This window comes from Rhinoderma darwinii, chromosome 4 (assembly GCF_050947455.1).
Source record: "Rhinoderma darwinii isolate aRhiDar2 chromosome 4, aRhiDar2.hap1, whole genome shotgun sequence".
Classification (NCBI taxonomy): Eukaryota; Metazoa; Chordata; class Amphibia; order Anura; family Rhinodermatidae; genus Rhinoderma; species Rhinoderma darwinii.
This window is the reverse complement of record NC_134690.1, coordinates 335,099,715-335,117,695: the sequence shown is the minus strand read 5'-3', so window position 1 is coordinate 335,117,695 and position 17,981 is coordinate 335,099,715. Positions and strand designations below refer to the sequence as shown.

Here is a 17,981-nt window from a genome sequence, read left to right as displayed (position 1 = left end):
AAGACAGCCTCAAACGTTAGCGGAATTATCAGAGGCCAGGAATTCCTTGAGAGAGTTGCTGGATCAGGCTCAGGCCTCTTTCAGAGATCGTGCTAGGGGTTTCTTTTACCAACACTCTAATAAGTGTGGCAGAGCACTAGCCAGAGCACTCAAGCCATGGGTCCCCACCTCTTATATTCCAACGATTAAGTCATGCTCGGGTGACATTAAACATAAGCCAGAAGAGATAGTGCAAACCTTTCGGGAGTATTACCACTCCTTGTATAATCTCAGGGGACCTTTACAAGATATGTCCTCTGCTGCTCTGCAAAAGAAAATTGACCAATATGTGGCTAAAACAGCACTGCCAGAGCTGGAAAGGGCTGAGACCGAGGAGTTGAGCGCGGATTTTTCTGATGAAGAAATCCAGGGCGTTATCAAGTCCGCTCCGTCGGGTAAAAGTCCGGGCCCGGATGGTTTCCCCGACGTCCTTCTACAAGGCTTTTCTTCCGCAGCTCCTTCCCTTTATGACTAAGGTATTCAATTCGGTCACGTCGTCAATGCCCTTCACGCCGCAAACGTTGGAAGCTACCATTACGGTTATTCCTAAACCAGGGAAAGACCATTCTATCTGTGCCAATTACCGCCCAATTTCGCTAATAAATGTTGATGTTAAGCATTATTCCAAGGCAATTGCAAATAGATTGGCACCTCTGCTCAAGCGGGGTTTGTCCTCCGGAGAGAAGCGAGAGACAATACCAATAAAACTCTTCTCCTGATGTCCCACGCGAAGAAAAAGTCCATACCCACTTGTCTGATCTCAGTTGATGCAGAGAAAGCTTTCGACCGAGTCCACTGGGTCTTCTTGAGATCGGCCTTACAACAAATGGGAATTGGCCCGGTAATGATAGAAAGGATCTTTACTCTATATCAGAAACCCACGGCTAGAGTCAGGGCCAATGGCATTTACTCCGCAGCTCTACAGATTGCTAACGGAACCAGACAGGGGTGCCCGCTGTCCCCATTACTATATGTGATCACAATGGAACATCTGGCAGTGGCGATCCGTACATCTCCAGATATTTCTGGGATTAGGGTAGGTGGTGAATACCATAAGCTGGCGTTATATGCAGACGACCTCTTATTGTTCATTACTAATCCTGTTATTTCCTTCCCGGTGCTTATTCGAGAATTTGAAGATTTCGGAAGGGTCAGTAATTTCAAGGTCAATTACACAAAGACGGAAGCGCTAAATGTATCGCTTCCACAGGAGTTGGTTGATCTTCTAAGATCATCCTTCTCTTTCAAATGGCAAGCGACATCTATCAAATACCTGGGGGTTCAGATTTCTGGCACTTTAACGGATCTGTACTCCCTTAATTATCCTTACCTAATGCAACGTACGCTGAAAGATCTCCAATCCTATGACAGAGCACAATTGTCATGGTTTGGACGTATTAATGCCATCAAAATGGATATCCTCCCTAGGTTCTTGTATCTATTTCATGGCAATCCCTGTTATGGTTCCTAGGGCGTATTTTAAGACATTGGAGGCAGCGTTTTGTAAGTTCGTCTGGGGCACTCTGAGGCCTCGCATTAGTATGAGCTCATTGTCTCGCCCTAAGCTGAAAGGGGGAGCGGGACTCCCAGATTTGGGGTTGTACCACCAAGCTGTAGTGCTTTCTAGAGTGATAGATTGGTTTCATAATGACACCAATAAACAATGGGTGGGGATTGAGAGGTCCTTGGTGGCGCTCTCTCTGAGATCGCTGCCGTGGATTCTGCCGGATCATCGACCACCCCTCTCGACCCTTCCTATGCTTACCCATCATTTTCTCACTCTCTGGGACAGATTGATGGTTCGAAAGGGGCTTTCCCATAGACCAGGACTTCTTAGCCCTCTGTTCGATAACTCTGAGTTTCCACCAGCTGTTCACAAAGCTACCTTTTTGAGTTGGACCGCTTCAGAAGATACTAGGCTATGTCAGGTGATGTCGGATGGGGGTCGCTTCCCTCCGCTACATATGTTGAGAGAGACCTGCCCGGAGAGGACTCTTTCATGGATGGAATATGCACAATTGTCTACCTTTTTACACTCGGCCCTGCCGGATGGTATCTGCATCTCAGTGACCACGTCCTTTGAATCATTGTTGCTCTTACAAGAGCCACCTACTCGTGTGATCTCCAAGATGTATGCCATCCTATTGGAGACTTCTGTCAATCAGCCCCCTGCATATGTTAGCGCATGGGAAGAGGACCTAGGTTTCTCCATATCTCTGCTTGATTGGGACAGGGTTTTCCTCCTGACCCATAAAATGCCAATGGTTGCCACGCTCAGGATTTTTTTTTAAAAATACTGACCAGATGGTACCGTTGCCCACAGATTCTACATAAAATGTACCCAGAAGTATCAGATGTCTGTTGGCGTTGTAGCAACGAGACTGGCACGATGTTGCACATTTGGTGGTCCTGCCCATTGTTGCAGACTTTTTGGAAAGCGGTGTTCGACATCTATGCATTGATGGAGTGTGCTCCTATCATACCCACTCCTCAGATGGCTCTGTTATCCTTGATTCCGGGTCCTCTGTCAGGCATAAAAAAGGGCCTACTCAGACATTTCCTGACAGCAGCACGGACAGTAATTCCTAGACACTGGAAGACTTCTGCGGTGCCTACGATTGGTGAATGGGTTGTGGAAATGGACCTACTGTGTAGAATGGAGTCTCTTCTTGCAGAAGACAGAGGCAGCTATGACGCGGTGCTTTATCTATGGAACGCATGGTCATCCTTCAAATCTGGTCCTCATTTCGCAGACTGGTTGAGCTAGAGTATTCCATATGGTGGTCTATATAGCTAGGTCCTGATTGGGCTTCATCAGAAATGGAGGCGGTACAATATTCCTCTTGTGGTAATGTCTCTGCTCCCAGCACTCATTAAGATTCCTCATTTTCTTTCCCTTGCTCTTCTTTTGTCCGTCTTCTCTTCCCTTTCTTTTTGTCTTCTTTTGGTTTGTCTTAATCTTTCCTCTTCTTACCTGTTCGGGGGGGGGGGGGGGGGTCACTTTTCATAATATGTGTCAAGTCAGGGAATATGTGCCTTGCAAATATAGAAAGGCATTCTCTACCTCATGTGCCATGTGCCCGACTGTATATTTTTCTAAATGCAGGTGACAACTGCCCCGGAGTAACAAGGATATTGATGTACATAAGCGTTTGCTTCTATCTATATGATAGGATTTGTTTTGATTTGATATGTTCTGTTCTGATCGATTACGAAAGTATTCACGCACTTTATTCTTGTTCTCGTGTGTTTGTAAACTTTACAATAAAAATCTAAATTATGAAAAAAAATAAAAATCGGAGGCATATGAAGGCAAAGTAGATACAATTCTATGGACACCATACTAGGGCTGTTTATTATGCAGATCCTGAATATGTGCATGAGCCCTAAAACTAAAGATAATTAACAACATAGGAAATTCAAGATTGTATGTAAAAAATGAATATATATAAGCCCTGTTTTTACTAATTTAATTGGAAAATGTAAAAGTTGTCAGCTGCGTTGGAGTCGTTTCTGAAATAACAGCACAATTAGTGCATCAGAAACAGCTGCCAATAATGTTCGGTTGGCAATAATATGCACATTTATGTAAATCCATTCTACTGTGGAACTACTCTCACATTACATAAAACAAGTACACCATTTCATTCCTGCAGAGTCCTGAAAAATATTTTCTGAAATTTAATCCAGAAATGCTCAATGTAGAAATGTAAAAAGTTCTAAAAATTTGAATGTTGAGCCATTAGTGATAGCTAAGGTGATTCTAGAAATAAGGCTTTCTCTACATTTTGTAATACATCATTATATTTATCTTATATATTATATTTTTAAGATGTTCAAAGACGAGACTGGCAAAGTCCAAGCCGGATAAATGTACCAGTTGTGCAAAGAAGACCAGCAGCAGGTATGATATTAATATAAAGAAATGCAAAGTAAATGCTTTTGGTTATTTGCCTGTTGATTTTACTGAGTAATACACATTCTACACTCATAGTTCCAGAGAGAAGCATTGTGGCCCCTAATACTGGACACAGCTTGTCATCAGACACACGTGATTCTCAAGGTAAGGGCTCATGAGCAGATCTGTACACCTTTGAAATCAATTTGTTTTTTTTTCATATAAAAAGGTCAATCAGTTTGTTTTGTGCAACTTTATAGATAGTTTTTATTAGTTTTTATTCTTTTTACTTTTCAGATACAGATGATCTGTATTCTGCATACAGAGCAGCTGTATCTTACGCTAAATCCTGTACCCGTCATAACTTAGATGTGATCGATTACAGGTGGATCCTGTGTGTCTCCGCTTTCACTGAGCCCGTCAGGTCAGCGGGACTGACGGATTCAGGTCTTAGCGAACGATACAGCTGCACTGTATACAGGATACAAAGCAATTGTATCTCAAAAAGTAAATATAATTTTTAATAAAAATGAATTATAAAGTTGCACAAAACACAAGGATTGACCTTTTTATTAAAAAAAAAAGAAGACCTACACACAAATTGAACCTGATTTGTAGATAACCACAGTTATTCAGTGTCACTGAGTGTCAGCATTTACAGTATCTATGAGATATGTCATTTTGAAAAGATGTGTCTCTTGAATATTAAATGCGCTAACTTGCAACCAACATTTTCTGATATTGTTTTAGTGTTATATTGCCTGTAAGCACAACAATGTAATTCCCCCGCCAAGTGATGTCATATGACACTTATTAATATCTAGAAATGTGCCAAAAGAATAATAGTATTATCAAATATGCCAGTAGACCAGTGCTTGCATGACACCTACCTCACTCATATTTGAACATTTCTAAAAGGCTTATTGTACATTGAACCTATTGTAGTTTCTCAGCGACGTGACTTTCAAACTCAAAGCCGGGTGAACATTCCAGTTGTGCAGCGCCGCCCAACAGGTAACTTAAATATAGTTACATATATAATTTAGTCTGTTAACGCAATTACATATTTTAACTATCTATTTCCATAGCTCCAGAGAGCAGCAATATTGCACCCCCAGCTCCTCCAAACTGGTCTGCAGAAACATATGACAGTGAAGGTAAAAGTTATGTTTCTCAATAGTAAAGGGTTATTCCCAATATAAAGATCAATGTTCCAAGCCCTAGAAATGTAAAAATAAACATATTTCTACATACCGTCTGTTTTCTGTAGTGCAGCATTTGTAACATATGCTCTCCTCTGAATCGCGTCTGATGTATTTCGTTGTGCTGGTTGTTTCCATGGAAATCACCACCGCCGGCGTTTCCTTCATTATGTCACGCCTGCACACTTCTCCTTTTTCTCCTTCCTATTCTATATCGTGAGCGCACATAACACGGACATCCTTTATGCTGCAGGCACCGTATCAGCCAATATGGGTGATACACTGGTAGTTACGCAGCTGGGTAAAGGGGTGAAGCGCTCGGAGGGGGCGTTCTGAAAGACCGCTATGATGCGCTATGAATCGTGTATCATAGCAGTCTTAGGAGCGCACAGATATAGCAAGCAGCTTGCTGGTCAACAGTGATATAAAGGGAGATATTTAGTAAAAAACAGAAAAACATTTGTGATTGAAAGTGGTGAAATAAAAAATAGTAATTTACCTACAAAAAATATATATGGGGAAAATGATTACTTTTAAATAATTCAAAATTATTATTTTTTTTTACATTTGAGTGAACTTGGGAATAACCCTTTAACTTATAAATTGCCAAAATAAAACATATAATCACTGTAACTTCAAAAATATTGTCTGCTCATGTCTATGACATCAACCCTTCCATTCAAGAATGCATTTCAGTGGACAGATAGAAGGGTGGGATTTCCTTAAAGGGGTACTTATATTGGTGGCCAATCCTTAGGATATCCCGGTGGAACAGAACCCTAGCATATATTTACATTTGGTTTATATATATCTATTATATACAAAAAAACACGTGCATAACTTCAATAGAGACATATTGAGAACTTCAGAAGCAGAATATATTGTGGTAGAGTCATACCAGAGCAGACATTTGGTCCACATACAGCCAACAATGCTTTTACGTACAAACCACAGTAGGAACAAACACAATACAAAATGTCCTATCCCTAGGCATTGACCAAGCATAGATGCAGAGACAGGGCTTTCAAATAGTGGTACTTGTAGCATTTAGGCTGGGATTTCATGGTGGTAAGTGGTGTCTGCAGCCACATTGGCATATGCAGGAGAAAATGCTATAAAAGCAGTGTGACTGCATCTTTGCTGTTTTCACTTGTGCCACCTACAGATGTGTCCGTTCTTACGTTTTCTTGAACTGCAATAAGTTATACAATTTGCCATGATACGAATTCAATATAATCTTGCGTCATCCAAAACAAAAACATATACATTAAACACATACGTTTTTTTTAACATGGGTGTTGATGGCAGACGGATGGCATCTGTCAGAGGCATCCGTCACAGCCATCCAGTAAAGAAATACGTTGAATGTATGGGGTGTATGGGCGACAGATGACCGACGGATGCCTCTGATGAATGCCATCCGTCAGCCATCTACCATCCATAGACTCCCATGTTAAAAAAAACACATATGTTTAACGAATATATTTATTTTATTGTATGGCTTTGAGGTATACTTTTTTAAACATTGGAGTTTTTCTTTAACATCTGTCGTAGGTATACTTTTTTTTACATGTTTATTTAACATCTTGTGAAATACATCTCGGGTTATGTCGGATTTAAGAAGAACAAATCTGTATGCTTCCAAGGATCTTTGAGATGCGTCTCCATTGTCGCGTCATATAGCAGCCAAATTACATCCCATGAGATGTCCAACATTACTTTGGCTACAACAGGATATGATATTGCTATGTGATGACATCTCTTCCAGCCTTGCTCAATGCTTCGAAATGTAGTTAAATGAGTAGTACGGTTTTATATCAGTAAAGCTCCTTTACCTGTACACTAAAGTTGATCTCATTTTATAATAAACTTCTAATGCCGAAGACAGAAAGCACCATAACCATTGAAAATATGAGTTGTTCATCTGTTTTAGCATCCCAAAGACGTGATTGGTTAAGTCAAAATCAACGACTGAATGTTCCACCAGTACAACGCAGACCAGCAGGTATGTGTATCATAGTTATTGTAGATACAGCTGTAATATCCTTATCTTACAGTAGCTGAAACATAATCCCATCTAATTCTAATTAATATGTTTAGTTCCAGAAAGTAGCAATGTTGCTCCCCCTGCTGCTCCCATCTGGCCTGTAGAAACCCGTGATACTCAAGGTAACCTTCTACATTTAATTTCAAGTGCTGCTAAGAATTAAATTCAATGAGTATTGGCATTAAAATGATTTGCTAAAATTAATTTACATTATGTTAAGCCACTAAACTTTAACACAAATTCTGTCCTAAGTGTAATGAGGCTGTTGACGCACACAAACACTCACGCATGCACGCACACACACGCGCACACACACACACACACACACACACACACACACACACCCATAAACACACTCACCCTTACAGATACCTACTTAAAAAAAAGTACACGGGTCATTCATCCATTTTTACCCATTATCAACTTTTAGGGAATTTTCAGTTAATAGAGAGGCGTCTCCTGTTCAGGACCCTCATCTATTAGCGAGTGTGGAGAGGGGCTATAAATAGTGTCTCTTACTCTTGAGGACACGGCACGTTTGTGCATTACATGGACAGCCCTAATCTCATTTGGAACTGTGTAAGGCGCAAATTCCAGTGGTGGCGCTGCAGGGAAATCCCCTCAGGGTTCCCACACAGATTACAGCTGGGCGGCAGCTTGACACCTGTAATAAGCTCATTGTCAGGAACATTTCATAGCACCATATGTGTATTTTGCTCTTAGAAGATAGTACCATATATTTTTTCATTTTTTCATTTTGAGAGTGTGGTCCTCAATATTTCATAGGAAAGCTATCTCAAGTGGTTGAAAACAGGAAAATGTTGTTACTTAATATATCATGCAGCTGTATGTTTTTAAGTATGTCTAAGTATAAACAAGGAGAGAGATATGTTTCCTCCAAATGTTCCTAAATCACTATCTTATGGCCTTTTTAAATGAAGCCTCTCTTTTACTATTTCAACCACGTTGACTTGGGCAATAGTACAGTGGCATCATTGATAGCTCGTTTACTGTGTACTATCTACAAGGGCCAGATCAAACATGATTTGCATAAGTTTAATATTTATTTGTTTGATCCTGATATTTCATTCCTTCCAAAGCTATAATTTTTTTGGAACTGGTTTTATTCAAGCCATCATTAGTAAGTTGCCCAAAGAAATAGTGTACTGTACCCTTGAAAATTACCTCTATGAAGTAACCACAGTTAATGTGGTCAATCCAGAAAAGGAGGATAGTTCAGCCACAGATAAGGAATGAGAGCAATCATAACAGATACTATATGCCTAGTGCAGTGTCTGAGGTATGACTTAGGGATTCAAAGAACACCAAAAAGAGTTATTATTTCCTGCACCAGGCATCAAACAGTGTATCAATTTTTTCCCCTTGGGTGTTCTGTAAAGCATATTTAAACCTTTAAATTCCATTTTGCAGTTAACATATACAGGGTGGGCCACGAAAAGCAGAGACTGTCTCCCTTCCGTGGTTTGTACAGGATAATGGAAGAATGAGGTACTTACCAGTTACTGGAGATGCTGGAAGTGGTTTCTACTAGTGGCTATGCAAAGTTGTGCCCATTTCATCATGTTCAGAAACACATTCTGCCACCCTAAACTTGCCATATTCCGTAAACTAATTTTCAATTTGTTGTTTAAGTTGGGGCACTGTCTAGGGATTAGTTTCATGAACCCTACCCTCCAGTTAACCCCAACACATAAAAGTCCCACACCATTAGGCCTGGTGACCATGGAGGGCATAACCCTTTGCTCACCGTACATTCTTCTGTGAATGACACATAAACTCAGCATTGGAACATAGAGCAAGTCTCCCGTCTTATTAAAAGAAACAATACTCATGCTCGTGATCAGTTTTCATCAAACAATATTGGATCCACAATTCGTCCAAAGACAGTTTACTGTAAGACAGTTATGATGAATGAGGCCCGACATTATACTGACCTAACCAAACCACACAAGTAAAAAAGAGTTCTGTTTTTCACGGCCCACCCTGTATATCTAAACTTCATTTAAAGTTGAGTAGCTTGAAAAATACACTCACAAAATTAAGCATAATGTCGTTTTCCACACGTATCTGACTACAACCAAACTGCTGCAGATATGTAGAATATCACACTCTAAGACTCTACGAACCACTGTGATCAAAATGAATAAAAACACCAGTCTGAAGGTAATGAGCAAGACACACTACATGCCATACCACAGAGGTGCAGAAAATGCTTAATATGTTGTGTTATCAACCCGCGACACATGCTGTACAGTGGTCTGTACATATATTCTAATACGCTTTCCTCAATTCTAAGTGAGTGATTAATTGCTGAAAAACTGAAATGTTCTTCAAAATCTGTAAAAATTAAAAATCTGAGCCGTGACGCAGATGTGAACATGGCCTTAGACTATGCATATCCATCAGCTTTACATTGTGAAGTATACCATGTTTCAGTCTTTGTTAGGTATGTCATGTAGACACCTGATCAGAATCTTAACATATATTAATGGCCTTTCAGTTTCCAATCCCATATCAGAATTTGACAGATGGGTCTCCGGCTTCTCACAGGGTAGTAAGTATTTTATTTTATCACTTTAATTATTCTGTATTCAATATTATTATTTTAGTGGACATTGATTGTAATAGAAAACATGACCTGTTCTTTAACATAAATAGGACTGGCTGTTCTAGTTCATCTTTAATTAGTTGGCTCAGAAGTATGCTTTTCTATTACCCCACTGCGTACCATGTACAGACACAAATAGGGGCAATTTGCTAAGCAAAATGCGGCAGAATTTTGGTCAAAATTTAGCCAAAAAGTGGCGTACATGGTTTACACCAAATTTAATATGTGTTTTAGACACTTTTTGCACCTTCCTCAACAATTTTCAGAAGTGTCTAGAAAAAAGGGCATAGCTAAGACGAGTCATAGAATGCACCAAATTTATTACAGGCATACACGTTTTTTTGGGCGCAAAACACTGCTGGGAAGTACGCCAGCCATGGGGTGGTGTAAGAAAAAGACAAGTATCTAGCCAGATGCGACAAATTTATCATATATTGTGATAAATTTGGCATAGTTTCTGCCAGTCTGGTCTAGGTTTACCCATCATGACATGCCATGATTAAGACCGAGTGAATTGGTTGAAACGCGTAGGCTCTGTGCATCCACCCCTCCATGCTTGTGTAAGTTTTAAAAGTTTTTTCAATAAAGTGGAAGATTTTTCCTTTTAAACTCAGCGCTGAATCGAAATTTTTCTTCCTTTGCACCTAGGTTTACACTGTCTAAATTTAGAAATGTATTAATAAATTTTCCCCAATGAATCTTTGAATTGACAGAAATTATATCAACTGCCCCAAATTTATTAAACCACACAAAGCTCAATTAGGTACACATTTTTTCATTACATGTCATAGTTGGCATACCCACCAATATTTTGTACCAAGAATTGACGTACGTCCATAATAAATTTGGCACACTCTTGGCCACGGCCAATATTACACTCCAATTTTTGATAAAAATGTGTATTTTTACAGCAGCTGAAGACTACAGTTTTTTAATTTAAAAAAAAGACTAGGATAAACAATATTTGAAATAAACATTACAGTAGTACAACAATAGACTATCGGGGTCAGTTCACACAAAGTGTTTTGGTGCTGATTTTGAAGCAGGAACTGAGTCGGAATCAGCGCCAAAAATTGCCTAAATCGCCTCCCATTGATTTCAAAGGGAGGCAAAGGCATAAAATAAAGCAGCATGCTCTTTTTTCTAATGGTTTCCACCTCTGACCTCCCATTAAAATCAATGGGTGACAGTAAAAACCTGCGGTGCTCGTTTCTGAGCGTTTTTTTGCAACTTTTTTTGCAGTATAGTACATGTGGCACAGGTAGACAACAGTACAGTACATTACATGAAGTACAGGTAGAAAGCATTGCAGTACATGAAGTACATGTAGAAAGCAGTACAGTACATGTAGTACAGGTAGAAAGCAGTACATTACATGTAGTACAGGTAAAAAGCATGACTTGCCTAAGTAGAGTCGTGTGTTATTGAACATTCTACTTATCCCTTCTTTTCCCACCCTTACCTCTGAGAAAAAGACACGTGACAACCGAGGTTGGATGTGAAATGGCCACAGCAGCCGTTTATTAATTTACATAGTTTTATAAAATGCAATTTTGATCCGAAACATTCGGATAACTAATTAGGAATCCAACCAGAGAATTCCTCCAATAATTCACATGACCCAACATGGGTCAGAATCATAAATAACAATTAACATTAACATTAATCCGAGCAGGGGAAGTCCTTGAAGCCATTTTTTGATATGCTTTTACCTCGAGTTAGCCATCTGCAACCACCACTAACAAATTACCTCAAGCCGTAAACCAGCTCGGAGGCACCGCTCACCTCTGCAGATGGCTCCAACCACCAGAAGACCACTTCAAAGGGATAACACCCTATGAAGTCTTCAAACCATGTACCTTTTTTGGGGGCCGCATACCCCCGATGAGACCCCCCCACCATTTCGTACTGACCGACCTCAAGGACTCCCCCCGCCAGCTGCTATGACACCTGGACCTGCTCCGAATTAAAATAAAACAACACGTTAAATAAGCAAACGATAAAACAAAACAATCATAGACAAACGCACACAAAGAACAACACCAGGGACACAACCAAATAAAGGGCGGGAGGGTGGGAGCTTATGACTTTAGCATGTTCTTCCTCCCGCTGCTTCCGGCTCAATGCCGAAAACAGCGGGAAGACTGGTAACGTCCCCTGACTCCTCCCTACCCCTCTTCAACCTCCCCCTGCTACCCCCTCCATCCCCCTCTTTATTAACCCTTTCCCTACTAGGTCCTGTCATGGAGGCTTCCCTCTGAAGCCCTGCGTTCTTGACTTGCCTAAGTAGAGTCATGTGTTGTTGAACATTCTACTTATCCCTTCTTTTCCCACCCTTACCTCTGAGAAAAAGACACGTGACAACCGAGGTTGGATGTGAAATGGCCACAGCAGCCGTTTATTAATTTACATAGTTTTATAAAATGCCATTTTGATCCGAAACATTCGGATAACTAATTAGGAATCCAACCAGAGAATTCCTCCAATAATTCACATGACCCAACATGGGTCACAATTAGAGATGAGCGAACTTATCAAAAGTTCGGTTCGGCTAGTTCGCCGAATTTCACAAAAAAGTTCGGTTCGGACCGAACTAGTTCTGACCGAACCTGTCACTTACGTGCGCCGAGCATGCTACTGTCTCGGGTGCTGATAGAGTTAATGGGCTGCACTAACTCTTTCAGCAACCTTCACAGTACATGCTCGGCGCGCGGAAAATACAATTTTAATAAATGTAATAAAAAAATAAAAATTATACGTTCGTACTTACTTTCCTCCTGTCCGGCCTCCAGCGATGACGTTTCATCCCTTTCGCCGCTGCAGCCAATCACAGGCTGTAGTGGCGGTCACGCACGCCAGGATGACGCTTCATCCCACGTGACCGCCTCTGCAGCCAATCACAGGCTGCAGCGGCGACATGGATGAAACGTCATCGCTGGAGGCCGGACAGGAGGAAAGTAAGTATGAACGTATTATTATTTTTTTTGGCATGTATGTATGTTGGCATGTATGTATATATGTGCATGTTTGTATGTATATTTGCATGTATATATTTGTATGTATGTATGTTTGCATGTATGTATTTTTGCATTTATGTATTTTTGCATGTATGTTGTCATGTATGTATGTTGTCATGTATGTATGTATATATGTGCATGTGTGTATGTATATTTGTATGTATGTATGTTTGCATGAATGTATGTATGTTTGCATGTATGTGTGTTTGCATGAATGTATGTATGTTTGCATGTATGTATGTTTGTATGTATATTTGCATGTGTGTATATATATATATATATATATGTTGTCATGTATGTATGTATGTATGTATGTTGTCATGTATGTATATATGTGCATGTATGTTGGCATGTATGTATATATGTGCATGTGTGTATGTATGTATATTTGCATGTATATATTTGCATGTATGTATGTTGTCATGTATGTATGTATATATGTGCATGTATGTTTGCATGTATGTATACATGTGCATGTTTGTATGTATATTTGCATGTATATATTTGTATGTATGTATGTTTGCATGTATGTATTTTTGCATTTATGTATTTTTGCATGTATGTTGTCATGTATGTATGTTGTCATGTATGTATGTATATATGTGCATGTGTGTATGTATATTTGTATGTATGTATGTTTGCATGAATGTATGTATGTTTGCATGTATGTGTGTTTGCATGAATGTATGTATGTTTGCATGTATGTATGTATGCATGTTTGTATGTATATTTGCATGTGTGTATATATATATATGTATGTTGTCATGTATGTATGTATGTATGTTGTCATGTATGTATAATGTGCATGTATGTTGGCATGTATGTATATATGTGCATGTGTGTATGTATGTATATTTGCATGTATATATTTGCATGTATGTATGTTGTCATGTATGTATGTATATATGTGCATGTATGTTTGCATGTATGTATACATGTGCATGTTTGTATGTATATTTGCATGTATATGTTTGCATGTGTGTATGTATGTTTGCATGTATGTATGTATGTTTGCATGTATGTATGTTGTCATGTATGTTGTCATGTATGTATGTATGTATATATGTGCATGTATGTAATTATGTTTGCATGTATTTATGTTTGCATGTATATTTGTGCATGCTTGTATATATGTATGTATGTATCTTTGCATGTTTGTTTGTATGTATGTATGTTTTCATGTGTGTGTGTGTATGCATGTATGTATGATAGTTTGCATGTATATATGTGTGTATGTTTGCATGTATGTATATTTGCATGTATATATGTGCATGCTTGTATGTATGTTTGTATATATGTATGTATGGCCATGTATGATACTGTCTGCTGGCGCCCTGTATCTAAGTCAACTTCACGGCAGGCTTCTATACATGGTATAAAAGTCAGTATCACACATTAAACTGAATCTAAGCCTACGACATGTTTTATTTCATTTTTTTTCCACAGGTTTGGTGTTTGGACTACGTCGGTTTCGAGGACTACTTAGATGACGTTTTTTTTTCTACAATAAAATGGTTAATGAGGGTTGTGTTGGGGGTGCTTTATTTCAATAAAATATTTTATCTATATCTTTGTCTTTTTCTTTTCAAATTTTATTACTACCACTTTAGTAATGGCCGCTGTCTGAGTGACAACATCCATTACTAAGGCGAGGCTTAGTGTTAGCCGGTGCAGAGGCTAACACTAACCACCATTATTACCCCGGTACCCACCGCCACCAGGGGTGCCGGGAAGAGCCAGGTACGATCCAGTACCCGACCATCTGTTGTGATGGTCGGGCTCTGGGGCGGCCGCAGGCTGGTATTATGAGGCTGGGAAGGGCCAAAACCAGTGGACCTTCCCACCCTTGTAATGCTAGGCTGCTGCTGCTGTGTTGTATCTGGCTGGTTATAAAAGTGGGGGGACCCCACGTCATTTTTTTTAATTATTTATTTAATTATTTTTTTTTAAAAGACATGGGGTTCCACCCAATTTATCATAACCAGCCACATACAACACAGTGTTATTAGCCTGGGAATGGACAAAACCAGTGGCCCTTCCCACCCATGTAATGCCAGACTGCTGCGGCCTTGTATATGGCTGGTTATTAAAAATGTGGGGGACCCGTCTATTGCTAAATTTGTTAAATTCAAAAAAAAAAACGACGTGGGGGTCCCCCCCATTTTTATAACCAGCCCGATACAACACAGCAGCAGCAGCCTAGCATTACAAGGGTGGGAAGGTCCACTGATTTTGGCCCTTCCCAGCCTCATAATACCAGCCTGCGGCCGCCCCAGTACCCGACCATCACAACAGATGGTTGGGTACTGGATCGTACCAAGCTCTTCCCGGCACCCCTGGTGGTGGTGGGTACCGGGGTAATAATGGGTGGTTAGTGCTAGCCTCTGCACCGGCTAACACTAAGTACCGCCTTAATAATGGACGCTGTCAATCAGCCAACTGCCATTATCTAGGCACTAATAAAGTTTAAAAAAAAACACAAAGACAATTCTTTTTTATTGAAATAAGAAATCCCCAACAAAACCCTCGTTAACCATTTTATTAAAATTTGAAAAAACGTAGATCTACGCAGTAGTCCAACGAATCGAAGATGTAGTCCAATCGGTACATCAAAATCTGCAATAACATAAAAAAACAGTTATCAATGTGAACAATAACAATACTTCTACTCACCTACACACATATATACACGCACACACAAACAAACAACCATACACAGACACACACATATACACAAACACAACAAGATATAAACACACACACACACACACACACACATAAACAGACAAACACACACATATACACGAACTCACACATATACAAACAAAAACACATATCCAAACACACACACACACACACAGTTATACACACACATACACGAACACATATACACGAACACATATACAAACAAAAACACATACCCAAACACACATATACACAAACACATATACACAAACACACAAACACACCCATATATACACACAAACACACACCCATATACACAAACACACACATACAAAAACACACACAAACATCTACACACAAACATATACACAAACACACCCATATATACACAAACATATACACAAACGCATATACACAAACACACCCATATATACACACACACACATATACACAAACATACATATAAAAACAAAAACAGACAAAGTCACATACCCAAACACACATATATACACAAACACACACATACACATACACGGTTTCTTTTAAATGCTGCTGGGGAACCCGCTCGATCCACTATATAAGGCTGCGCTACAGTGCAGCATTTAAAAGAAACAGGATCCTGACCTGTCCATAGAGTTTAAGGCAGCACAGAGTATTTCAGGAGATGAGCATGCAGATTCAGTGCTGCTGTGAACTCTGCTCTTACCATTACGTAGCTCTCAGTCTGTTACCTCTCCTCCACTCCTGTCCTCCAGAACACCTTCACATGATTGGCAAGTCACCACGTAATGGTAAGAGCAGAGTTCACAGCAGCACAGAGTATTTCAGGAGATGAGCGTGCAGATCTTGTGCGGGGTGGTGACTTGCCAATCATGTGAAGGTGTTATTGAGGACAGGAGTGGAGGAGAGGTAACAGACTGAGCTACGTAATGGTAAGAGCAGAGTTCACAGCAGCACTGAATCTGCAAGCTCCTCTCCTGAAATACTCTGTGCTGCTGTGAACTCTGTTCTTACCATTATGTAGCTCAGTCTGTTACATCTCCTCCACTCCTGTCCTCTATAACACGTTCACATGATTGGCAAGTCACCACCACGCACAAGATCCGCATGCTCATCTCCTGAAATACTCTGTGCTGCTGTGAACTCTGCTCTTACCATTACGTGGTGACTTGCCAATCATGTGAAGGTGTTCTTGAGGACAGGAGTGGAGGAGAGGTAACAGACTGAGAGCTACGTAATGGTAAGAGCAGAGTTCACAGCAGCACTGAATCTGCACGCTCATCTCCTGAAATACTCTGTGCTGCCTTAAACTCTGTGGACAGGTCAGGATCCTGTTTCTTTTAAATGCTGCACTGTAGCGTAGCCTTATATAGTGGATCGAGCGGGTTCCCTAGCAGCATTTAAAATAAACAGGATCCTGACCTGTCCACAGAGTTTAAGGGTATGTTCACACGTAGTCAACAAAAACGTCTGAAAATCCAGAGCTGTTTTCAAGGGAAAACAGACCCTGCTTTTCAGACGTTTTTTTACCAATTCGCATCTTTCGCTGCGTTTTCACGCCGTTTTCGCTGCGTTTTTTAGGTCCGTTTTTGGAGCTGTTTGCATTGGAGTCTATGAGAAAACAGCTCCAAAAACGTCCAAAGAAGTGTGCTGCACTTCTTTTGACGAGGCTGTATTTTTACGCGTCGTCGTTTGACAGCTGTCAAACGACGACGCGTAAATAACAGGTCGTCTGCACAGTACGTCGGCAAACCCATTCAAATGAATAGGCAGATGTTTGCCGACGTATTTGAGACGTATTTCCAGACGTAAAACGAGGCAAAATACGCCTCGTATACGTCTGAAATTTGGCCGTGTGAACATACCCTTAGGCAGCACAGAGTATTTCAGGAGATGAGCACGGGCAGCCGTTCGTTTTTCCGAGCCGTGCTCCCATTATGCACACGACCGTAAAAACACCCGTTATTGCGGGTCGGAATTACGACCCGCAATAACGGGCTCATAGACTTCTGTTACCCACGGGTACCTTTCCTTTTTCTCACGGGAAGGTGCCCGTGCCGTTAAAAAAATAGAACATGTTCTATTTTTCTATTTTACGGGCCGTGCTGCTATAATTATAATGACAGCACGGTTCGCAAAAGCGGCCGGCTGCCCGTGGCCGGCCGGCCGTGCTCGTAGTTACGAGTCGTAATTACGAGCACGGCCCGTAAAATAAAAAAATAGAACATGTTCTATCTTTTTAACGGCACGGGCACCTTCCCGTGAGAAAACGGGAAGGTACCCGTGGCTAACAGAAGTCTATGGGCCCGCTATTTCGGGTCGTAATTACGACCCGTGATAACGGGTGTTTTTATGGTCGTGTGCATGAGGCCCCGTAATGACGGGTGGCTACATGTGTGCACCCGTCATTACGGCAGCGTTGCTACTCGACGTCAGTAAGGGTATGTGCACACACACTAATTAC

The 17,981-nt window shown here is 40.5% G+C and overlaps 1 protein-coding gene across 1 annotated transcript in view; it reads left to right on the top strand.

Annotated features, from left to right (window-relative positions):
- VIT (vitrin) overlaps positions 1-17,981 on the top strand; it is a 114,009-nt gene that overhangs the window by 63,201 nt on the left and 32,827 nt on the right. Inside the window, exons 12-18 of the mRNA XM_075864442.1 lie at positions 3,872-3,943; positions 4,034-4,102; positions 4,883-4,951; positions 5,026-5,094; positions 7,073-7,144; positions 7,240-7,308; positions 9,708-9,761. Of these exons, the coding sequence (XP_075720557.1) occupies positions 3,872-3,943; positions 4,034-4,102; positions 4,883-4,951; positions 5,026-5,094; positions 7,073-7,144; positions 7,240-7,308; positions 9,708-9,761 (474 nt within the window). The remainder of the gene's footprint in view (positions 1-3,871; positions 3,944-4,033; positions 4,103-4,882; positions 4,952-5,025; positions 5,095-7,072; positions 7,145-7,239; positions 7,309-9,707; positions 9,762-17,981) is intronic.